This window comes from Ptychodera flava, chromosome 18 (genome assembly GCF_041260155.1).
Source record: "Ptychodera flava strain L36383 chromosome 18, AS_Pfla_20210202, whole genome shotgun sequence".
In the NCBI taxonomy this organism is placed as follows: Eukaryota; Metazoa; Hemichordata; class Enteropneusta; family Ptychoderidae; genus Ptychodera; species Ptychodera flava.
The window spans coordinates 17,240,121-17,266,517 of record NC_091945.1 but is presented as its reverse complement, the minus strand read 5'-3'; the positions used below and the strand labels follow the sequence as shown (position 1 = coordinate 17,266,517).

The 26,397-nt window shown below is 36.7% G+C and overlaps 1 protein-coding gene across 1 annotated transcript; it reads left to right on the top strand.

Annotated features, from left to right (window-relative positions):
- Positions 1-270: 270 nt before the first annotated feature.
- LOC139117629 (WD repeat, SAM and U-box domain-containing protein 1-like) lies at positions 271-26,397 on the top strand. The gene is made up of 13 exons (XM_070680870.1): positions 271-860; positions 12,306-12,508; positions 12,922-12,960; positions 14,833-14,934; positions 16,253-16,351; positions 16,536-16,551; positions 17,392-17,425; positions 17,756-17,796; positions 21,420-21,529; positions 22,405-22,626; positions 24,076-24,186; positions 25,041-25,112; positions 26,096-26,397. The coding sequence occupies exons 1-13, from the start codon at positions 460-462 to the stop codon at positions 26,248-26,250; spliced, it is 1,605 nt and encodes a 534-aa protein (XP_070536971.1). The 5' UTR covers positions 271-459; the 3' UTR covers positions 26,251-26,397.

Genomic DNA, 26,397 nt, shown 5'->3' with positions numbered 1-26,397 from the left:
AGACCGTACGCATCAGACAAAAACGCGGGAAAATCTCGCGTGACTTGACATGGCCATGTGAGATCGTGCAGGTCACCTGGTCGTCAGCTGGGAGATGACTAACCGTCATGCGCAGTACGTCTCACCAAAATAAATAATCCAGAAGTGAGAGATACTGTACTTTCGTCTCAACTCTACAGTTGCGTTAGACTCGAAATATGGAGCTAAAGCCCTAGTTGACAGTCATCAAGAAATATTACAGGGTAACGCAAACGTACTGAACCCATAATCGTTGGAGGGCAGGACACTTTTACAGGGTTGAACTTGAAGCTATCCAACCCAGAAGAATCCGAGTTACGGTAACTTGCGTTGCATGATTCTGCGACACGAGACCAGGATTAAGTCACCTGACTAAGTCTACAAATACAAATAACCTAGAAATCTGTCACGAACATTAACTTTCAGACGAAAACATCAGCCATGGCGACGTTAGCTCACGTTATAAATGTGCACAAAGGTGATGTCAACTGGTGCGCCTTCTCTGTAACGAACTACCTGGCTACCTGTTCTGGCGATAAAACTGTCCGATTGTGGAACGTCGACGATTTTTCCGAACTACCGTGCTCACCCTTGCTGGGGCACACGTACTACGTACATTACGTGAGTTTCAGTCCATTTGGTTCACACCTGGCGTCCTGCTCTACCGACGGAAATATTATCGTGTGGGATCCGAAAACGGGAGAGAAGAAAGCAGTTTTTCAACACAAAACAAAAGCCATCATACGTGTTTGCGTATTTTCACCCGATTCAAAATATCTGGTGTCTGGCGGTGCAGACTTCTGTCTGTATCTTTGGGACTTATCCAAAAGAGAATCCGTAAGGTAGGAACGGTTCAACAACACGTATATCGGTCGCTAGTAGTTGTCTAGTTTCCGGCATCACTTACTCAATGTGTTATGCTGGAAAGTCACAGATATTGTGTGTATGAACCGAGAGGAAGCTTTTGGTTCTTGTACTTCCGTGGTTAAACAGTCCCTGGGTGGAGAAAAAACCATAGAGGTAAAATTTTTACCTCCATAGTTTAACACCTGTGTTTTGCGGTTTGCCTTTCCATAGATGTACATCTCGATGGTTTCTTACTTATGAAAGGCCAGGGGCTACAAATGTTGATTATTTTTTGTCAATATTTATGATTTTCAGTGTTATCTGAAGTTTCTTGTTCTTTCCCAAAAGGGGCCAAAGCACATTGAAAAACCGTCTATTTTGTTTTTCCGTGCACACTCCTTACATTGGGCTGGAGTTTCCTTGGTTTGTCAACACAGTGACTATATGTGTTTAAATTTACTATTATTGTTATGTTTGAATCATAGTCCGGACTAAAATTCACTTGTCAGCAATAACAATGCAGTCTACATATTTATAGGCAGAGTTGACAAGCTGAATATATTTTTCTCAATAAGCTTTTTGGAGTCGAACAAGAAACTCTGGTTGACACTGAAAACAAAAAATAGTAAAATAATCATTAAAAGTTAAAGGGGAAGTTCACCAAGGATGATTTTTACATGTGTGCTAGCTTTGTGGTCACTTACCCCGGAAAAGCTATTTTCGCAATTTATAACTTGCACGATTTTTACAAAAACTGATAAATATAGTACAAGAAGTTGCATTTTAGGGCTTCATCAACTCCATGTAATTTGAATCATGGGAAAAAAGCTCCAGGCTTGGAGCTTGCATCACGGGATATGGAAGGCACCATCTTCCGATGGGTATTGCATTGTCCACTCACACCAGGCTCAGCGTATTTACATAACTATTGTTTATATAGTGGTTATATTCAAATTCAAACGCGACTGGAAGACAATTTTTTAGGAAATTCGAGCGTTGGTGGTGGGAATCAATGACTGTTGGCGATTTGAACCGACCATCAATCAAACACTTGTATAAACTCTGTTCGCAAGATTAGCAAAAGGTTACAAAAGGTTGAGATCAGTTTGTGTTATTAATGTTATAGAAATCAAACATCGTTCTGGCCAAGTGTTTGACAGGGAGGAGAACTCCACTAATGCGAGAACCTGGGATTGAAAACTGTGGCTTTAACTAGCATAAGCCCCTCTTTTCTTAATGCTATGCTAAACAAACACATACAAACAAACACCCAAAACTGCTGCCGCACCCCCCCCCCCACCCTTCCCACAAAAACAAAAAAAACAACAACAAACAAATTACATAATAACTCCATCTTTGCAGATCTATAGAACAACAAGGTTATAAATAATATGTACATGACCAGCCTGGATGTTCAAACTCATTTATGGAAAACACAAGCCCCAGTAGATTATTAAACTTGACCTCCAAATTGACATTATATTAAAACATTGACATTCATCCTGAAAATTACCCTTGTTATTCTCTGTGGTTGCTAAACTGTACTAGCAAGGTTTGGGATAGAATGTTTTATAATAATGACAAAAATCATATCAATTATATCTGAAAAAATAAAGGGAGTTTATGACTTTTATAACAGCAGGCCTCTCACCTCTCATGGCAAGCTCAGTTTTTTTGCCAAGTTCAAGGATAAGACCTGCGCCTTTAATTTATTCATGACCTTTCGATGACAAATTGCCTGGCTTCCAAGAAAGCTTGATGGTTTTTGCATTCTTAACAAAATTATTAAACAAGTTCACTTAAGAATTCATATGTCTCTAATCTTAGGAAAATGTTCAGCTGATTTTAGGACAATGTGCTTTGATGATCAAGGGAGTAAAGTTTTAAATAGAACTCTGTAGATGATCAGAAAACAGTAGATGTTGCTAATCTTTAGAGATGTCAACCTCTGCTTGTCCATTGCTACTCTTGTAATTGAATTGGATCACTTTCTTACAAAGGCAATATTAGCTGGAAATGAGAGTTGAAAGTCAAAAAACGTTGCCATCTCTTCGTCTGATTTTAATCAAATTTTACTGATGTAAGAACTAAAAAATGTATTGAAATAACCAGTGGAACACTTCATAAGTCTATTCCGTTATACATCTTATCCCTGACGGTAATATGCGCCTCAAAAGTGAGAGACTTAAACTTTTGCTCAAACTTTCCTTAATGAAACGTTCGACCATTGTCTTACCATAGTAAGAATAAAAATCAGGGATCACCATGCAAACCACACAAACTTTAGTACTGGCGAGACAAATTACCTAAGATTTCCCCATATGTTAGATTCAAAATGGCCGTTATCCCTGTGTTAACTGTACGGGAAAAATAAAATTTGTGATTTTCAAATAAACTAAGACAGTGAAAAGTTTTCTTTCACAAAGACCTTTAAAATGAGCCCCCACAAGTGGTAGGTCAGAAGAGAATTGATAAAGTTAGAAAGCCCGAATATCTGTCACAGAGGTGCGTTCTACCTTAATATGTTATAGATACTCAAGTTGGTTGAAGACAAACCTTGGAAATCACTGTTTCTATTGTGTACCTTCTAAACTGCAATATGCAATTTAAATTTGTGTTTGGCTAGAAGATCTGCTGATAAATAAGCTATTGAAATTTGTGATGTTAAATTTATCAAAACATCACAGCGTACTTGCATTAAGTAATCTAGTATAGGATAAAGCCCGAGTACGAGGGCTCTTCTGGTATATAAAGTCCAACCCAACGATAAAATGTCGAGGCCGCGGCCGCAGGCCGAGACATTTTATCTCAGGGTTGGACTTATATACCAGAAGAGCCCGAGTACGAGGGTTTTATCCGACTTAAAAACTATCGCCCCTAACTGATATATTTTCGTTTTCATGTGTTTACGTCAACCGTCCCCTTGTCAATGTAACATGTTTAGGATATGAATTAAAACTTTTATTGTAAAATAGCCTTCCAATGTAATGGAACATCCTATAAATGCCCAAGGGCACATTATATAAATGCCCTGGGGCAAACAGATTTTGTGTTGCAGCTGGTTTCCACTGTGTTACCAAATTTGAATATTAAAACGTACCAGATGTCTACAGAATATGACATGTTCACTTTTGATTGGACAGTACTTTACTACGGCGCTGTCATTCGTTTCTGGAATTTGGTGAACAAGGCTTTAATACGAGTAAATAAAACACCCTGAATTGAGCACTCTGATTGGTCAATCAACAGTAGATAGTTTTAAGCAGCAGATAACTTTGTTCAGACTGGGCACAAGTACATTATGTGTGTTTGCGTATCACCCTGTAATCACAACAAATGTATGTAATATCCAAATATGAGCAATCTGTAGATTGTACACCAGTATCGTACCAGGTCATGAGCCGTCAGGAGATGTTGAGCCTGGAGGGACTGTGTGCTGTTGGAGGCTTTCATACAAAATGTAGTATTTATGATGTCTGAAAAGTAAAGGACCAATGAAATAGTCTTTCCCCACATTTGTGCATTCATTGGAATATGTTTGTTAGAAACAGTCACAATAGTATTTGACCAAAAATTTTGCATTGCTGGCAAAATCTTTGGTTCATGGATGACACTTCAGATCCATGATTTTTGCCACCAAGTCTAGCACCAGGTATGACACAACTAGTGCCAGTGGTCCCTCTTCATATTCAAAGTAGAGATAGCGGACCATAAACAAAACTGAATTAGTTCCCACTGAATAAGCTCACCATGTCAAATGAATGGAGGCCCTGTTTCTCTGTCACAACTATGGGAAGAGTGAAATACTTTATTTATAAACAAACTTAAAATGCCAGGTAATGTTTGGAAAGTTAAAAAGAGTCAAATGGTCTAATTTTCAGAAAGTGTCAATTTCACACTTTTATTAATCAATTATCCAGCAAACATGAGCAATTAATGACAGCTGAAATGGACATATTCGTGTCCAGGGGCCACAAGTTGCGATCCTAATATGTGTAAGACTATGGATCTCGTAGGGCCCTTTCTATTAAAAATTCAACGTGTGTGTACATTGATGACAGAAAGAGTTATCAAGTATGGAATAGTGCTAAATTATTAGCCATGGAAGGTATGTCTGATACATGATGATTTGTGTTGTTTCTGATTTAATGAGACAATACATAATAGAACATGGAAAGATGTCTCAGAGGTAATTGTAAATTGTGAGCCTGAGTGGAAAATCAGATAGTATAACGCCAAGAATATGAGGTCATTATGAAAATACCACAAAGGATGCACCCAGACATTGGCGCAGTGTATTGCCCGTAATGGAGCGGAGGAGGATGTGTGATGCCAGTGTTCAGGCGCATCCTTTGCAGTATTTTCCTGATGACGATGTTATTGTAAATCGTATATTTGTGATAGGGGCATCAATTGGGCCGAGTATTGACCATTTTCGTGCAATGTTAATAGTTTTTCTGATTTTGTAAGCACTAAACTGCTAGCTTGTACGTGCTCCTGGATAGCTTGTGCTCTGCACATATAGAATGCAAGACACATTTTGGCAACGGTCTAATAGTCCTTTGCAATTGTTCAACAGTGAACGTGCAGAGGCTAATATAGAATGCATATGGGAACGCCCCAAAAAAGATAATGTTATGGAACGGACATTCTGTATGGCTGTTCTAGTGCAAAAATTTATTTTTTGCTCAATGGTAGATGTATAGTAAGAAGTGCTTACCAACTTGCATCATCAGAAATAATCAGAAATAGGATTTAAGTATGAGAATGAAGATAAGATGTCCGTCATTATTCATAGATGATAGGCAGGTATTTTGTTAAGGTTTCCGGGTTTGAGAACAGGTTATGGTATACAGAATCCTGGTGCAATATTGTTTGTTCCCTAGTATGAATGCAATATGATTTATATCCTGGTAAAACTTAGCAGGGTACTGCTCTTAACAAAAAAAAATAGAGTTTAAAAAACACCTGTAAATGAAGGAAGTTTAAATAAAGTATTATGTTCATCAGTTGATACTATCGTCAGACAGTTTTCTAGTTATGTTAAGACACTCTAAATACTTCACTTTTGCCAAAAGTATGAATCTTCTTCCTGCATTCGAAAGTTCACAATTTCAGGGCTGCATGAAATTTAGCGTATTGTTGAATTGAGTGATGAACTTTTTACAAACAGTGTTCAAAACTTTCTCCTACAAGTTCTATGTAACTTGAGAACCATCCTTTGAATTTGCATCAAAGGTCTGAATGTGTAGTCTAGTCTATTGAAATTGCATGATGTACTGTTGTAGTTGTTTTGAACTAGAATTATCCCTGTTTTTGAGAGATTTCATGGGTCAAAGTGCAAGATTAAACTATCTCGGAGAGAGGATGTAAATAATGAAATATTTGGGTTTTATCATTACTTAAAGCAATAGTGATTAAGATTAATAATAGTATTAAGCTCTGTCATTAACCCTTTGAGCACCAAAGTCAATTTTTGTTGCCTATATCAAAATATACACCAGTCAATTTTTTTCTAATTTATGCTAAAATTTTGATAAAAATCTGAAGCCAATAAAATGTGATGTTCATTTGGTCCAAAATTGTCAAAAAATTACAGAAAAGTTCACAAAATTGGTAAAATGTTGCACACTATAATTTTGGTGGGAAAAATTGCAGCTCTCAAAGGGTTAATAATTATTAATAAAAAAATAGTCAAAGGTTTAAATTATTGAAGATCCAGGGTGGCTGGGGAAGTTTGATTTCTTTAACTCTAAATTTCTTGGATAATTTAAAATTCACAGGAAATGGCTGTACAATTGATTTCTTTTTAATTTCAAATTAGAACCTACACGTAATTGATTATACTAATTTACTCATATTTCCTTTAATTCCACTCTATTTAAGTTCTTGATAGAAATCATTATCTACGGTGGCCCAAAACTACCTGTTCTCCGCATTCAAAGTCTGCGTCGCATTCAATTGTTTTTCTCTCACATATGTCTCCGCATTCAAAGTCTGCGTCGCATTCAATGTTTTTCTCTCACATATGTCTCCGCATTCAAAGTCTGCGTCGCAATCAAATGTTTTTCTCTCACATAAGCTTATGTCTCCGCATTCAAAGTCTGCGTCGCAATCAAATGCTTTTCTCTCACATATGTCTCCGCATTCAAAGTCTGCGTCGCAATCAAATGTTTTTCTCTCACATATGTCTCCGCATTCAAAGTCTGCGTCGCAATCAAATGTTTTTCTCTCACATATGTCTCCGCATTCAAAGTCTGCGTCGCAATCAAATGTTTTTCTCTCACATATGTCTCCGCATTCAAAGTCTGCGTCGCAATCAAATGTTTTTCTCTCACATAGCTATGTCTCCGCATTCAAAGTCTGCGTCGCAATCAAATGCTTTTCTCTCACATATGTCTCCGCATTCAAAGTCTGCGTCGCAATCAAATGTTTTTCTCTCACATATGTCTCCGCATTCAAAGTCTGCGTCGCAATCAAATGTTTTTCTCTCACATGTGTCTCCGCATTCAAAGTCTGCGTCGCAATCAAATGTTTTTCTCTCACATATGTCTCCGCATTCAAAGTCTGCGTCGCATTCAATTGTTTTTCTCTCACATATGTCTCCGCATTCAAAGTCTGCGTCGCATTCAATTGTTTTTCTCTCACATATGTCTCCGCATTCAAAGTCTGCGTCGCATTCAATTGTTTCTCTCTCACATATGTGTCCGCATTCAAAGTCTGCGTCGCAGTTAATTGTTCCTCTCCTAGATGGGCCACAGGCGGCCCAAACACTATTAATAAGCTTATTATTGAGTTTTTCTCAGTTTTCTCTATCAGTTCTTCTCCCTTTCTTCACGCTCTGACTGTCGTAGGAAATAAAAAGAAATTACTTTATAGCCTAACCTAGCCTCTTGACTCTTTATTTATTTTACACCCCATTACAAGGACGTTTATCTCTCATATACACACATCTTGTAATTAATTAGTCAACATGACTAATTATGCTAATCCGTGGACTTATCAGGGATTTTATAGGTTAGTCAACATCGCGAAAGATAGGAAAGGTTACTAAAACTCCTTTTTCATTTACATCTCTATCTTTCCAATGTTGACCAACCCTTGATAAGTCCACGGATTAGCATAATTAGTTTGTGTTGACTAATTAATTACAAGATGTGTATATGAGAGATAAACATCCTTGTAATGGGGTGTAAAATAAATAAAGAGTCAAGAGGCTAGGTTAGGCTATATAGTCATTTATTTTATTTACTACGATCAGTCAGAGCATGAAGAAAAGGAGAGGGACTGATAGTGACAGAGAAAACTGAGAAAAACTCAATAATAAGCTTTATTAATAGTGATTGGGCCGCCTGTGGATGGTCGTCGCAGTCAATGATTTTGTCACCAACACATGAAGGCGTTGGCAAGTTTTGGTGAGCGTGACCCTCGCTCCATGACCCATGATTGCATCCGGAAAAAGTATCACTCTTTTAGTGTTCGTGATCGCGAAAAGCTCATTTTTGAAGGTAAGTGACAAAGTAATTTATTGTATTGTAAGCTTATGGGGTTAATGATCTAGCCAAGGGGGTACGCTGCTCACCAGTATGGGCGCATCATAATGGGTCCCACGTGAGCGTCCGAATGTAAAACGGCAGCCCGTCCCACAACTGCCAATACATCCAGGGCTAGACGGTGGCTAGATCATTAACCCCATAAGCTTACAATACAATGAATAACTTTGTCACTTACCTTCGAAATCGATGAGCTTTTCGCGATCACGAACACTGAAAGAGTGATACTTTTTCCGGATGCAATCATGGGTCATGGAGCGAGGGTCACGCTCACAAAAACTTGCCAGCGCCCTCATGGTGTTGGTGACAAAATCACTGACTGCGACGCCCATCTAGGAGAGAAACAATTGAATGCAACGCAGACTTTGAATGCGGAGACATAGTGAGAGAAAAACAATTGATTGCGACGCAGACTTTGAATGCGGAGACATAGTGAGAGAAAAAACATTGATTGCGACGCAGACTTTGAATGCGGAGACATATGTGAGAGAAAAACATTTGATTGCGACGCAGACTTTGAATGCGGAGACATATGTGAGAGAAAAACATTTGATTGCGACGCAGACTTTGAATGCGGAGACATATGTGAGAGAAAAACATTTGATTGCGACGCAGACTTTGAATGCGGAGACATATGTGAGAGAAAAACATTTGATTGCGACGCAGACTTTGAATGCGGAGACATATGTGAGAGAAAAACATTTGATTGCGACGCAGACTTTGAATGCGGAGACATACGTGAGAGAAAAACATTTGATTGCGACGCAGACTTTGAATGCGGAGACATATGTGAGAGAAAAACATTTGATTGCGACGCAGACTTTGAATGCGGAGACATATGTGAGAGAAAAACAATTGAATGCGACGCAGACTTTGAATGCGGAGACATAAGCTTATGTGAGAGAAAAAAAATTGAATGCGACGCAGACTTTGAATGCGGAGACATATGTGAGAGAAAAAAAATTGAATGCGACGCAGACTTTGAATGCGGAGACATATGTGAGAGAAAAACAATTGAATGCGACGCAGACTTTGAATGCGGAGAACAGGTAGTTTTGGGCCACCGTAAATATCATACCAAGACTACTTAAGCTCTTCACTTTTGAACCATGGGTATTTTTAGCACACTTTCATCTCATGCTTTCTTTGAGAATGCTTACATGCGATGTTGCGGCCAGGAATATTAAACCGCGGGACACTGTGTCCCACTTCCATTTATTTTGGGGGGGACATTTGACACACTGTGCGGACAACATACATGAGCTATCAATCGAATTTTGTATGTAATTTGTATGTGATTTAATAGGTGTCTCAAAATTGAAAGACAATAAAACTTTGAAACATTCTCTTACCAAATCAAGAATAAAAATCAGGGGGTCTTGTGCAAATTTTGGTACTCGAGAAACAATCAACAAACATTGATATCGATGAAATTCAAAATGGCCACTATCCCTGTGTTAACTCTATATAGAAAAATAAAATTTTCAATTTTTGAAAAACCAAGGCGGTAAAAATGTTCTTATTCAAAGAGCTTTGAAATAAGCCCCCACAATATGACCAGGAAAGTATCACTAAAATTTGAGAGTTCTAATATTTGTCCTGATGAACATTGTACCATAAGCTTGATTGTGGACACAAATGGCAAACTAAAAAGTTACGCAACAATCTGTAGGTTTCAGTTGTACCACAGGTTAACAGGAATGTTTTATGAGAGCTTGTCAAATTTTGGACTTTGTGCTGACATTGTGTAATTTTTTATACAAAGTGTTTGATAATTTACCACGACCCATAAAATGCAGAACAGGAACAATATGAGGTCAGACAACGTTTATTTCGTTTAGTGTGGCAGCTCCCATACTCTGGAACAGTCTTCCATTAGATATTCGGCGTTCTCCTAGCCTGTCAATTTTAAAACTAATGTTAAAACTTTCCTTTTTAAATTTGCTTTTTAGACTTTGGTTTTAGATGGTTTTATTGTAGTTTTTTTTTATTACTGTTTTAATTGCTTTTTGTGATATGTAAATTTTCTCACAGCGTCCTTGATCACTTTGTTGTGGATATTGACGCTTTATAAATAAATTATTATTATTATTATTATTTGGCAATATAACTTATTGATTGATTGTCAAAAAAACTTGAAGTGACAGTACGGTGTTTTTTGTCAATAAGTCCAAAAACTTGATAAATTTGCAAATCAGGTTAATCTTCTATCTTCCAGAAGTATCATGGATTTGACAATTTCTCTGTTACAATGCCCATCATTATTCTGAATTCGGATAATTATTTTTTGAATGGAAAAATTTAAGCTACTGTTGTTTGTTGTTTTGAACTGAAATTTTTAATTTTTTTTGAAATATCATTGATGTAAACCGGACTTCGTACAAAAGTCCAGCCCATGGAAAGAGGTATATTTTACTTCCAGCAGTATGTCTGAGGGATATATTACATCCAGATAGACATTTGTTGTATTTCAGCAAATCTTTATTCATCGTTCTGCAGGCTGTGTTTCACTACATTTGGCCTCAAAACATGGCCAATTTCTTCAAGACAATGTGAGTAACACGTTCATTTGTGTGATTTTTGAGAAGACTTACAGCTAGAGTTACAGCTAGTGAGGCTTTAATAAATTCTGTGATATCAGAATTTATGGTAGATACATATACTAGAGATTATGTCATCAGCATGTTGAAACATTATGTGTATACACAAGGTATGAGTAGAGCTCTGATGATTTATAATTTGACATGTTTCAGTAAACAGAACAACATAAATGACTTTCACATGAAACAAAAATGCCCCAAATAATTTGAAAAGGTAGGGACTTTGTCCCTTTTAAAGGGACAAAGTCGGCCATTTTTCATGAATTTTGTTTGATACGAGCGACCGGTTTTTAGACACAATACATGAAACCATCGCGGAAAACGAATTAATGGTCATGACCATTAATTTGTTTTTGTGATGGTTTCATTTAATTCGTCTAAACCCGTGGTCGAATATATGCATGGTCACCCATTTATTCAGTATCTTTCAACATGTCAAACAATATGAGTAGTATCTCGTATCAAACAAAATTCATGAAAAATGGCCGACTTTGTCCCTTTAATCATATGGTTCTGCCCAACTATGTATAATATATTGATAATGTGGCAAAGTTCATGTTGTAAACATATGGTTTATTAGCAGATTATGAAAATGAAATTTATTGCATACTGTAATCACCATCACCTTTTTTTATATTGACCGCCAAAATATATTCTTCTGGTCTACATGGACCACTGTACTGAAATTTTAATTTCCTGAGAGTCATCTCATGGAAAATCCGTAGAACCCTTCTTGTCCCAGGGGTAAGGATTTACATCTATCAGACTAACATTGTGAGAACAATATGCTCAATATTTGATGGAGGTTTACTTCTGCATATCACAAACTGAATCCACAAGGACCATTTCATTTGATATGACATCTGTTTATTGTCCATCAACAGTTTTAATGTCACTGTAAGGATATTTATTTTTGACTCTATCATAATTGTGTAAGTTAATCAGCAGCTGTTCTGAAGTTTAGCTTTCTGTATTTTCTGAAATACCTCGGTCACTTTTCAGTGCAAATTACTGTTTATTACTACATGTAGTAAGAATATGTTGAGAATATTTGTCCATGAAACTGAAAAGAGATTTTCTCAAATACATGTAAGTTTTGGAAGACTTGTTGTTCATGTTTTTGGATTTTAATTTTTATGTAAATTTTCCAAAAATTTTAAGGCAACAGTTGAATACAATTCACCATTTTGCAACAAAATTGGCATATGGTAAAATCAGATGTTTGTCTGAATTTCAAATTATTGACTGGTACTAATAATATATTCTCATGGATAAATTTTTTTCCCAGAATATTTGAAGGCCATGAAAACAATGTCGTGTCCTGTTCCTTCACACCGGACAGTAGTTGCATCGTCTCTGGATCGTCAGATGGCGATATCTGCGTGTGGGATGCACAGTTTGGACAAGGTCGCCGCCTCTATGTCTCTGATTGTGATGTACATGAATTGGGTGTGTCCTGCATCGTGTGTTCGCCAACGTTCGGAGCCGCAAGTGAGTTCCACATGTTGCCATGGTTACCATCCTGTGTATTATTTGTGCCTTCTAAAATTCTCCAAGTTAATAAAATAATGCATGTGTGTGTGCAAGCCTCCCTTAATCATTTAGTACGTCAGGATTTAAAATTTTTTTTTTAATTGAAATTGTATGTTTTTGTGTGAATAAAGCATGTTGATATCAAACATTGCTTTCTGATATATATTAATTTTATGTTGATATCAGGTGACAAGGATGTACTCATAGCAATCTGTTTAATGTCAGTAATAATATCACCATCATATTATCAGTTGAAAAGATATACAGGTACATGAAGCTATCTATGTCATGTCATTCGCAGTAATGATATCACCATGATCCATTTATTGCAAGTGTTTGTTTTCTAAAATGTTTTTGGGTCTATCAAACAGCTCAGCACCATGAAAGCAGTGACTTGGCTGATACTGATAGTAAGAGTTTTTTCATTTATAACAGTTTTTCTTTTTCCAAATTTAACTATCGTTTCCTCAACTCTTCCTGTGGTCATAAATTTTACTGAGCCTAAAATTTTTAATTTCACTTTTGAAAATCTTTGTTTCAAATTCTTTTTATGATTTGCCTTGTCACTTATCCTGAGTGTTGATTATTATTTTATTCTGTGTAGAATGTAGCACATTTTGTCACTCCACATGTACCTTTGTAGAACCAAAGCTCTGATTGCTGTACAAACTCTTCTCTCAGTGTATTTGGATGTCTCCAAGCCAGTGCCCTCCCCTTACATAGTGTCATACAATTCCTTGTCATATACCAAAGTTCCAGTACCCCTCTGACTCCCATGTGACAAGTCAACACTCTTCTCCATGTAGCGATCAGCAAACCCCTCTTACCATATGTAGTAAGTCAACACATCCCTCTCATGCAACAAGTCCAAACCTTCCCTCTGATTTATCATGTCAACCCTCCCCTCTGATGTATCAAGTCAACATACCCCTCTTATCTAACAAGTCCAAAATTTGTCCAAATTTGTGTGTGTGTATCAAGTCAACCCTCCCCTCTGATGTATCAAGTCAACATACCTCTGTATGCAACAAGTCCAAAATTCCCCTTCTGTAAAAATTCAAACCTCCCCTCTGATCTTATAAGTCAAACCCCCCTGTGAAACAAGTCAACACTCTTTTCTAACAAGTCAACACTCCCCCTTATCTAACAAGACAACCCTCCCCTTTGATGTAACAAGTCAACATACCTCTGTATGCAACAAGTCAACACTCTTTTCTAACAAGTCAACACTCCCCCTTATCTAACAAGACAACTCTCCCCTTTAATGTAATAAGTCAACATACCTCTGTATTCAACAAGTCAACTTTCTTTTCTAACAAGTCAACACTCTTATGTAACAAGTCAACACTCCCCACTCCTCTCTGATCAAACAAGTTAACTCTACCCCATCAACTCCCCCATATCTTAAATGATAACAGTTCCCTCATTCGTAACAAGCCACTGTACCCTCTTTATATAACATGTCAACACAGTGTTTTCATATATCCTGAATGCAGTATATTTGAACATCTCAATATATCGTTATTAAAATTTTTGAGATTAGGAACAAATGTAAAAGATTCCAGCCTTTTTGAAATCTTCATATACAATGTAACCCATTTTTAATTTCGATTTTTGGGACATTCAGATCAAGTTGTGATTACATATTTCATTCTTATTAATTCAGTGATATCAACACAGTGACACTGACAAATTTCCAGCTGTCAAAATTAACTAATATAAACAATTGTACAGTGTGTGTGTATGGAAGTACATCAATGCATAAACCTTACATAATTTTCACTACAGTCCACAGATTTCAAAATATACCCATCGATAAACCGTTGAATGCATGTCATCAATATGGATTTAGATAAGTCATTATTTCAGAATACCTCCTCCCGCTCTCACATTAATTGAAGTTCATTTATCGAAGCACAATTTTAATCGCTCTTATTCCCAGCTATTGTGTAATGTAAATTTTCTCAATTATACACGTACCATCAGTGGGTTCATTATAAAAATTGTCACTTTTGTTTCATCATCAAATTAAAGCATGAATGGGGTCCTGACCATCCTGTGGTTAGAAATCGAAAACTGGTATTTCCAATTTGCAAGTAAAATTTCCAGAGCTTTTTTCTTCAAATTAGTAAATTCATTGATAAGAAAGTTCATTTTTATCCTAAACTGTAACTTCATATCAAAATGAATTATAATATTTACGATGCCTCAACAACTAATGATTTAGTCATGGACAATATTGTCAACTGATTTCTCTGCATTTTCCCTTTTGTTTGCAACAGATCCATCGTATGCTGTGAGTAATCCTGGCAGCAAGTATTTCCTCATGGCCACCTGTGGAGCAGACTTCATGGTGAAATTATGGGATTTGCATGTTAAACCAAGTAAGTGATACAATTGTGTGTGTGTATACTAAAGTCCTACTGCTAGATCATACACATGCCATGTACTGTGTTTACATTGCAGTCTGGGAACAAAAATAAATCATTTTCAGTACTGTGGAAATGTTTTTGCCTCTACTTGAACCCTCTGAGTGCCAAGTCAATTTTTGACACCTTTTATAAGAATATATTAAGATAGTATGCACCTCGCAAGTGAAAGACATAAACTTTTGCTCAAACTTTCCTCAAGGAATCTTTCAACCATTTTCTTTCAAAATCAAGAATAAAAATCACAGGTCACCATGCAAATTTTGGTACTAGAGAAACAAATAACCAAAAATTTACCCATATTTAAAATTCAAAATGACCGCCATCCCTGATAAAATTTTCAAATTTAGAAAAACTAAGCTGGTGAAATTTTTTTTACACCAAGAGCTTTAAAATGAACCCCCACAAGTGGTGTATCAGAAAAGAAATTACAGTTTGAGAGTCCAACTATCTGTCCCAGAGGCACATTTTGCCTTAAAGGCAGACAATTTCTTTCAGATTCAGACAATTTGTTTTCAGAGTTATCTCAACATCTTGATAAAAACTGTAGAAATGAAAAATAATGAAAAGTCATGTCCCTTGGGTCCAAATTATCAAAACTATTACAGAAAAATTCATAAAAATTGGTAAAATGTTGCACTAAATTTTATGTTGGAAAACTTACAGCACTGAAAGGGTTCACAGTACTCAAGTCAGAGGACATACTGAGGGGAGCATGTTGGTAAAATGACTTATAAGTACCCATGATGAAGACTTAATTACTACTGTTACCAAAAGCTATGCTGTGTTGTCTCTAAAGTGATTATTTCTGCATGAAAATCTGTGCATGTTTTTCCAATGATGAAAAAGCTGTTTTCACCCCTTTCCCTTTTCTGCCAGTTTCTGTCACTTCAATATCTGCAAAGTCGAAAAAAGCAACTACTTTTGTGTATATATTAGTAAAATCATGTTTACAGTATCTATGTTTTCAGGGGTCTCCAAATGAAATTAATTTTCATGTCTTTGTTACAATGCAACATATGCAGCATGTCATGCCTCACTGGTTTTTTGTAACAAACTTGACAGATGAAGTTTAGTGGATGGAATTTTGATCCTTGTTTAGCTTTTCTGTCACCGATCTGGCCCACATCCTTTGCTCAAAAGCAATTCTTCGCTGTTGTGTATCAGCAAATACAGCTTTGCCATCATTACATGTCCCTTGACTTTTCGTTGCCATTCTCCATGATACCAGTTAACTACTAAATTAATGAACCTGTTATTTTGTGTTTGGTAGATTGCACCATCAAACTGAGGTGTACATTGGAAGGACATACGGCACAGGTGATGGCCTGTGCCTTCTCAGCAGATGGCAGATTACTTACGTGTCATCAGGGTAAGTGATATCATTGCAAAGATGATAAAAGCATCTCACATTTCTGTTTGCAATCAAGATGCCACCTGTCAAAGATTCACAAAATGTAAGACTGAATTTAGTGGAAAGAATTGTTGTGTTTGCTGAATTTCAAATCACAATATCTTTTACAATTTTCATTTTCTCTGATATATCATCTGTTCAGTTGCCTGCTGCAGTTTGTATGTGTATGTGTGTCTTTGAAATGTTAAAATTACAGGAGCTGTTGATTGGTAGCTGTTTGGACCATGGATTTCTTACAATTTTTGAGATGTCATGACCTCAAGTGAGAGTTACTACAAAATTCAAACTTTGTACAAGAAAGATCAATTCCCTGCACTTTCAGTGTTTCCCAGAAAGAAAACTTCTCACTGTGAAATTGCTTTAAATAAGTAAATAACTAATGTCATTCTGGTAGAATTGCTTGCGAGCGACTGTTACTCAACCTTTTGTCTTTCAAAACACCATTGATTTTTTTCAAAAATGGTGCAACCAATCTGTTTGTCTGCATGATTTTTGAAGAGATGCTTAAATTTCTGATCCAAGAAGGTAAACGAAAGTTTAATTGTGATTGTTTAAAAAAATCAGGTCCTGTGCAAATAGGGTGATTCTGTTTCACACCTTGGAGTATTTAGTACGTCAGAGAGCAGAGCTGTGAGTACGAGATCAATTGATTGAGCAGACTACCCAGCCCACGAGCGGCTATGAATTGACAGCCCCCAAGTGTGCGACAAAGAGTGCGTTGTTGGTGGTCCCTATGACATCATGTGATTAAGATGATATGTGACAGTGCTGGGGAGCGTTTTCAATTCCATACATGACATTCCACTAACTGGGTTTTCAGTTCTGTCCGATTTAGTTCACGTGTATACATGTAGATGCATGCTTTCCATAGCAACACAAGATATCAGGTAAACAGTATGTTACCAAGATATTCATACAAAAAGAAAACTCTTTCCACCAAAATTCTTGCAATGACATTAAAAGCATTACTTGTAAATTATTTTGTTTGTGTTTTTCAGAGGTGGTGACAAGACTGTTATTCTGTGGGATCCAGTAAGTATACTTTCTGTCAATAAATGTTACCTTGTCTCTCCTATCATTATATATTTTTGATGAGAGCATCATTCGAATAAAACGATCTTTCTTCTGCCAAAATTCAGATTTAAGGAAAATATATCATAGCTGTAGCATATATCCATGTGTAACCCTCTTCAATACATTTTCAACGTTTAGGTGTATTGTAAAAATAAGTGCATAATTCACATGTTGTAATTTCACCATTTAATGTGATAAATTAATGTTCTTAGATCAGTTTTCAAGATCTGATCATCAAAAGCAGCCTTCTCTTGACTTAAGAAACCTGTTGTATTTTTTTCATTTCAGTTGAAGGGAGACAAACTGCAAACAATAGTAGGACACACAAGGTAAAAGAATTTTCAAATCTCTAAGGTAGAATATGTCTCGGTGACAAATATTCGGGCTCTTAAATTATCGCAATATTTAGCTGGTTTACCACTTGTAGGGGCTCTTTTTTAAGCTGAGGGAGTAATGAAAGTTTTCACAGGCATACTTTTGTGGAAATGAATAAATTCATATTTTCCAATAGCTTTGACAGGAATGGCGGCCATTTTTAATTTAAAGTATCTCTTAATATTGAGGTAATTTGTTTGTGTAGTACCAAATTTTGCACGATGACCCCTGATTTTGGTTTTTGATTTCAAAAAGGAATGTTTTAAAGTTTTTTATGAAAAGTTGTCGAAAATGTTTAATTTGAAGTTAGTACTACCTTACGACTGCTATTTACATGGATTTTTTCAACATTGTTAGTCCCAATAGCTCCTGCAGTGAGGTGCTGAAGGTGGTTACAAGCAACTCACTGATGCTCATACAGCACATCAGTACGATAAGAATTTTTACCATGAAAACATAGTTGCTGCCATTGCAGTCCCGTAACGGTTATGAGTCATTCGTCAAATATCATGGCCCCAGCTTCAATATTTTTTCACTTTGATCAAGATTTGGAAGTGATAAAGTAAATAAAATTACCAAGACAACTTTCAAATTTCAAAATAAAATATATCAATGTATTTTATTCAGGGATGAAATATATGCATGTAAGACTGTTTAACAGTGGCCAGCAGCCATCATAATGTGTGTCAAGGGTCACAGGTCACGGGCCTTGCACAAAGCATGATGGGTAATCAGGTTCAGCAATCTGCCAAAAGCATAGCCAGAGAGGTCACAACTCCTGTGAGCACAGGGGGCTCTTGCTCCTTGTTTATTTGTGTCTGTGTTTGTTTGTGTGTTTGTGTTTGTTTATTTGTTATTTTTAATAAAACAACAGCGAAAAGCTGTTTTGTTAATATTTGTCAATAAAGAGCAGTTTATTTATTTATTTATTTGTTTGTTTGTTTGTTTGTTTGTTTGTTTATATTAATTACCGATGGTTAGGGTTAGGGTTAGGTTAGGGTTAGGGTTAGGGTTAGGGTTAGGTTAGGGCTAGGGTTAGGGTTAGGGTTGGACGTATTCACTCCCTCTATATATTCAGACAAGGGAAGCAACTGGGATTCCAACATCTGTATTTTCAAGTCAAGAAAAACACACCAAATAAATGCCGGACAATTGAAATATTGGGTTTGTGGCAGCATCATGTCCTGTACTTATCACACCTATCCTTTAATTCGATGGAAAGGGCAAAAATCGGCGATATTTAGCATCTTTCTCCTTTGATTCGTACAGTTTGTACGACAAAACGTAAGTGTCACACTTTGACGGGTTAGTACGTCAGTGAAATTCAAATCGGACCAATCAGATAGCTTGTTAGCCCTGCCTTGGCCCGAACTGGAGACGTTACCGTTGTGGGGCTCGAACCAGGATGATTTTACTTTGGCGCATTTTACCATGTTCATTTTCCCTTTACGAATCGTCGACAACTTTGTATGCCGCAACATTCACTTTTGTCTTATGAGAAGAAGGTTCCACTAGAGAGTACTTCAACTATACATCTGTGCGAAACGCACTCATTTCCAATCAGTTCGTGAGATATACGAGCCTAAATGGAAAAAACATGAGCGTAAACCCGGAAGTAAACAAATACAGAGAGACCGTCGCCACGCCACGGTTGAATTTCCGCGGCTGGAAAAGTTGGTCTTGGTATTGGTTCAATTCTAATAGTTTTCTAGCTATCGAAAGTAAACTACGGGCAGTAACCTTCCAACTACGAACAATACCGTACTATATACTACAATACTGAACGGTGGTAAAAACTATGGGAGGGGCTTGAGCATCCCATTTTTTTCTGCCACGGTCGCTTAACTTATGCTAATTTTATGCACGATTTTTTCAACTCCTCTGGATGTGTCTATCGCTTTCCAAATCAACTTTATCCAAAGGTATTGATTACACAAACTCTGAATACAGAAGTGACATTTTGGTAAAATTTCAGCGTCGAAAAAACCCCAAACTTGAAACAAAGACGTCATGTACATGTATGCTGCTGATCTGAGTGTATGTGAACTGGCATGGCATGCATATTGCCTACACGGAAAGGCAACTCAATATTCCTGTAAACCGTATACATCTTGTGAAAACAACAACATAGCAGTGATTGTAATAGTCTTCAGGAAAAAAAGCTTCACAAATGAAAGGATAATTGCTTCAAACAAAAGCAACTGCATGTTCAGAAGATGAAAACAGAGATCGTGGCCGTCAATGAAAATAAACCATGGCAGACGTGTGTGAGACTATTCCATTTAGGCGACGGGGTGCGCAGGGTCAAAGAATCAAGAAAGTACTGGAAAAACGTGTCATTTTCCTTACGTTGCTGTCAAGGGAACTCGAGTTTCCCATTGTTTTTACATCTTTTAATGGTTTCTTTAGTATTTTAAAGTATGATCCGTTGTCACGAACAGTGACTAAACGACTTTTTTGTTGCATTCTCGATATCTGCGAACAAGTATTAGTCACAGGCACGACTGCATCTTGCTGTGGTATAGTCGCTTGAGAACCTGGCGTTCACTTAGTGTTGTGAGTCTAACAAGCTGCCTGATTGGTCCGATTTGAATTTCTCTGACGTACTAACCCGCCAAAGTGTGACACTTACGTTTTGCCGTACAAACTGTACGAATCAAAGGAGAAAGATGCTAAATATCGCCGATTTTTGCCCTTTCCATCGAATTAAAGGATAGGTGTGGTAAGTACAGGACATGATGCTGCCACAAACCCAATATTTCAATTGTCCGGCATTTATTTGGTGTGTTTTTCTTGACTTGAAAATACAGATGTTGGAATCCCAGTTGCTTCCCTTGTCTGAATATATAGAGGGAGTGAATACGTCCAACCCTAACCCTAACCCTAACCTAACCCTAACCCTAACCCTAACCTAACACTAACCCTACCTAACCCTAACCCTAACCTAACCCTAACCATCGGTAATTAATATAAACAAACAAACAAATAAATAAACTGCTCTTTATTGACAAATATTAACAAAACAGCTTTTCGCTGTTATTTTATTAAACATATCAAATAAACAAACACAAACACATACACACAAACAAACGCAGACACAAATAAACAAGGAGCAAGTGCCCCCTGTGATGTGATGAGAAGAAGAGTGTTTTAAAAAAATTTCACACAAAAACCCCCACTTTGAACAACGACAGTGAACTGTCACTTTCAATTGAAATTATGTTTCTTATCTTACTCTGTGTAAATTATTGGCTCAGCCTTATCGTAATATTATTAGATGGAATTTGAATGTTTTGCCCAGACATGGCAACAGTGGATCGAATGCCATATGCATATTTACATAAGTGTAATTTTTATGATTAAAAAGTATTTGAAGAAGCATTAGTTCATTTAGAAACGACATGCGTAATTCATAGTACTGATTAATGGATGTATTCATGCATCTCAGTGTCAAATAAAGTTGAAATTTGCTGTTATATTCAACTGTGAATATGCCCTCCTCCTCAGTAGTCAGAATTTTAGTGACTAGGTCAAAGTGCAATTGTTGCAGTCAAAAATCTTTGTTGTTTGTTTGTAGGTATGTTACCTCCTGTGCTTTCTCTGTCGATGGTCAGTATTTGGCAACCGGTTCCAATGACAAGACATGTCGTTTATGGAAGCTGAATGCAGACACCCAAAGCAAACCAGGTAATGTTGAAGATTTGATTGCTGTTTCTTCAATAACTGTTTATTGCAGATAACCAACAGCATATCTGTTTACCCCGTTTTCTTGTTTTGAGGTCTGACTTTGCTGTAGAACACAATACAACCAGGCCAAACCACAGTGGTGATAGGGTCAAAATTAGCTGGCCATGTGCAAAAGTTTCAGAGAGAAAATGGCTCTATTGAAAACAATGTTTTGGCCATTCTCATTGTAATGCTCTATGTATTGGTACAGCAGTGTATGTTTATAATTCATAATTATACATCTACCTTCAAGAACAGAAGTTTGCGTGCACTGAAAAAGCTGCATGGAATGCCCATTCCATAAAATTTACAGTTTTCAGGCGCTCCATCCCTGTGGCTGTATCTGCGTGTTCACTGTTGAGCAGTTTCATGGAACCCATTGGACAAGTGCCAGACAACGTCTCAGACTCTATATGTGTGTAGTGCACAGGCAATCCAGAAGCGCGTCCAGGATGGCATGCCACACTGCACTAGCATTTTAAATCGGAAGAAAAATTGTTGACATCGCACTTAAACGGTCATAGTTGGCCCATATGACACCCAGTCACAAGTGTAAGATGTATAAATGATAAGGTTATCACGAAAATACCGCAAAAGATGCACTCAGACATAGCCCTACACTTTGCGCTTGGTGGTACACTGCGCCAATGTTCTCGTGCATCTCTTGTGGCATTTTCGTAATAATCTCATAATATATGAACACTTGTAAATTAAATTTGTGCAATTGCAAATTTATCAAATGGATTCAAATATCCAAAAATGGACTATTGATACAATGCTTGCTAGTTTGAAACAGGTGCTAAGACTCTGAAATGTTGATTTTTTTATCGTTACAGGTGAAACAAGTATTGGAGACATCCAATTGAATGTGAAAGAAGTTGGAGGAAAGAAACAACCACCCGTCAAACAGCTCCATGAGTGGTCAGTGGAGGATGTCTGTGAATGGCTGAAAGAGATGGGCTTGGAGCAGCATGTTGCTCAGTTTCAAAGAAACGAAATCGATGGTCAAGAGTTGAGTACCCTGACTAAGGAGATATTGACCAATGACCTTGGTGTCTGTAAGTCAACCTATGTATTTCTATGTGTGTGTGAAAAACCTATCCATAATTGTCATTTTAGCTGAAACACATTCCATTCAGCAAGATACTTCATAACGTCAGATATTTGAAATGCGTCTGCATAATGGTCAGTAATCAATACAGTGTTTTCAATCGGGTTCTAACTCACAACATACAGCAGCCAGTCACTTTGCACAGAAGTAATAATAATAATAATAATAATAATAATAATATTTTATTGCTTGCTTGTAGATATAGGATTTACATCACAATAGTAACAGACAGAAGCACTCTACCAAATCCCCACTCTCAAAAAGAGTGGTTCAATAGCCGAGCTAAGTTGTTACATTTTTCTGACTGATTGAATCTTGAAACACTTTTTCCAGAGAGGGAAGTTAGAGAATTTAGCCTTTATATAAATTTGAATTCATTTCTAGAGTCTATAAGCAATGACAATCTGTAATCTCTTAATTCCATTGATTAGTTCATTAGCAGTATTCGTTTTATTTAGCATGTTGCATGGAGGTCAGAAAACTTACTGATTTTCATAGATATATTTGTTATTGTCAAGTTATGGTATTTTTCAGGAATAGTTGTCCTGAAAGGTATAAAACTTCATAGAGAAATGACTAATAAGCCATTGTGACTTTGGTTTTATACACTTGTCACTGTAATAAAAATTAACTGTACTTCTATGGTTTCCTATTCAATTCAAATAGATTTTGCTACCGAAAACATATTTCTCATGTCAACTTTAACAACTAAAATGTTTTTAAATAAAATTTCACCAGCAATATGGAATGTCAAAATGTCTACACATCTGTAAATATGTAAAGCAAACCAATATAAGTCCTAAGTATTAGTCTAAAAAAAATAGCCACTGAGTGTGAAAGATAAAAAAAATATTGATTATATTATTTCATCATCAGAATGCATTTCAGAATGCATTCAAGGTGCATCCCAAGAACTCAGAATCTCAGTAGGGTAAGATGGATAGCGCCACCTGTGGTATATTCTTACATGTCTTTTGTTTACCACATTTCTCTTTACTCTCAGGGAGAAACTTGAACTTTTTAAGTTGGTTGCATTATGATTTTTATCATTGTAAAGATAGTAGTTTAATGTTTTGTCAAAGTTGGAGGAAGAAATCACTACTGATAGTGTAAAAACTAGTTGAATGACAAGACTTCAGTTTCTAATTTCTGTTGTTGATGACTGTCAAGGCCCATGTTGATTGCTTGTAGATAGCCAAACAGGTATGCCGAGGTAGACAGTGGGCTATACTGGACAATTTCACAAATCACCATTATCCTAGGGGGTCAAGCTGCTTCATAAAGCTAGGGAGGCACCCTAAGAAAGCATTATTTGGGTCCTGTGTTCCTAAGGTGTGCTGTCTTGGATTTTTACATGCTCACATATTCATCGTACCCGATCTGATTTGAATTATAGTGGCTCTTGGACACCGTAATAAGATTCTCCGTGGAATAGAAACCATTAAGGAGCAGTGCAGCCTAGCAGCTCAACTGCAGGGACCAGCTCATGGAAAGGATAAATATGATGGTAAGGTTGTTAACTTTGCATGTTAGTGTTATGGTATGGCAGAAGTATTTCAGTTCTTCATTTTGCATTCCCTTGCATGTCGGTTTCTGAAGGTTTTCATGAAAATAACCATTGTATATGAATAGGACTTTATAGCATAGTTTTCCTGTCTGCAAATCTTTGTTTACAGGTTTAAAAAAATACCTACAGCCAATATTATTGACACTTGAAATTCATAATGGCCAAATCCAAATTACAATGGTGTCATCGACAAAAGAAACCTAGCTTGGGCTAAATTAACGTCAACAAGGGCATTGGACATACACATTAAGGCTGTGATGGCCTGTTGAACACTTGATATTTTGACATGACTTTGGAGGGGACCAAGTAACTGTACTACACAAACAGAACAACATTCCTGGAAAATATGTCTGAGATAAAGTAAACTTAGCTTTCTGTTAGAATGTGCCCTAGGACAGATATTCGGACACTCAAACTTTCACAAAATTCTTTTTGCCTACGAGTTATGTGGGCTTATTTTGAAGCTTATGGATTCAGTAAAGTTATTATCAGCTTAGTTCAGGGTGGCGGTCATTTTGAATTTCAAATATTGATAAATATTGGGTAATTGTTTCTGTTGTACCAAACTTTGCACAGTGACGCCGATATTTATTGTTTATCTTGAAAGCGAATGGTTTAAAGTTTGAGCAAAAGTTTAAGTCTTTAATTGTTTGAGCCACAAACTACTGCTATGAATTACTACAGGTTGTCGTTTGTGTAGCCTGTTGAAAAGAATAGCGCATATGGATCAAAACTGTACTCACATTTATCAATTCATTGGTTGATTTTGTGGTCCCTGCTTTGTATTTGAACAGATTCTGGTGTTCCTGATGAGCTGCTGTGTCCAATCACAAGAGAGATAATGAGAGATCCTGTCATTGCATCTGGTGAGTCACAGTAGTTTTGAAACATTGACAAATGACAATGAATGACAATCAGTGATTTACACTGATCAACAGTTATTGACAGTCAATAAATGACTCTGTGTGATATTGAGGTAATGTAACAAACAGTAATTGACAGTCAATGAATCAGATTCACTGACAGTGATTGACAATCAATTAGTCAATCACTTACAGTGATTCACAATCAATGAGTCAGTCACTGACTTATTGACAATGAATTAGAGTCACTGACAGTGATTGACAGTTGAGGTTTTAGAGTCAATAACAGTGATTGACAATCAATGAATTAGAGTCACTAAACAGTGATTGACAGTTGAGGAATTAGAGTCTATAACAGTGATTGACAATCAATGAGTCAGTCACTTACAGTGATTGACAATCAATGAGTCAGTCACTTACAGCGATTGACAATCAATGAGTCAGTCACTGACTGATTGACAATCAATGAATTAGAGTCACTGACAGCGATTGCCGATCAATGAATCAGAATCACTGACTGTGATTGACAGTTGATGAATTGCAGTCAGTGTCAGTGATTGACAGTTGTTAACAGTGATTGACAATTGTCTATGGTGGTAAACAATCTGTGATTGGCAGTTGATGACAGTTATCCTTATCAACGATTGACTTTCAATGACATTGTTGAAACATCACTGACAGTTGAAAATTTACAACTTGCATTCAGTGAGAATGATATATTATGAGTGAGTGGTTAACAATCAGTGATTGACATTGATGTTTTTCATAAAGTGGCAGTGACAGTAGTGATTTCAATTGCCTTGTTTGTTACTGAGACATCCGATCATAATTTCATTGAAATTTGAATACACACCAGCATTATGTTTTATTTTTAAGTTGTATAACTATTGTGAGGAGAATAGATATTATAACAGATAGTCAACTGTATTTGCATTGCCTAGGAGTCTACTGTAACTAAAAGAACACTATATTTGTTGTTTCATTAGATGGCTATTCTTATGAAAGGAGTTCCATTGAATCTTGGATGAGAAGTGGCAAAAATACCAGTCCGATGACAAACAATATATTGCCCAACACCACACTGACACCGAACAGGATGCTGAAAATGTTGATAGAAAGAAGTCAACACAAGAAATTATAGACTTGTCAAAGAATGTATGCGGAAAGTGTTGATAGAAAGAAGGCAACACAAGAAATTATAGACTTGTCAAAGAATGTATGCTGAAAGTGTTGATAGAAAGAAGTCAACACAAGAAATTATATACTTGTCAAAGAAAGTATTGCTCAA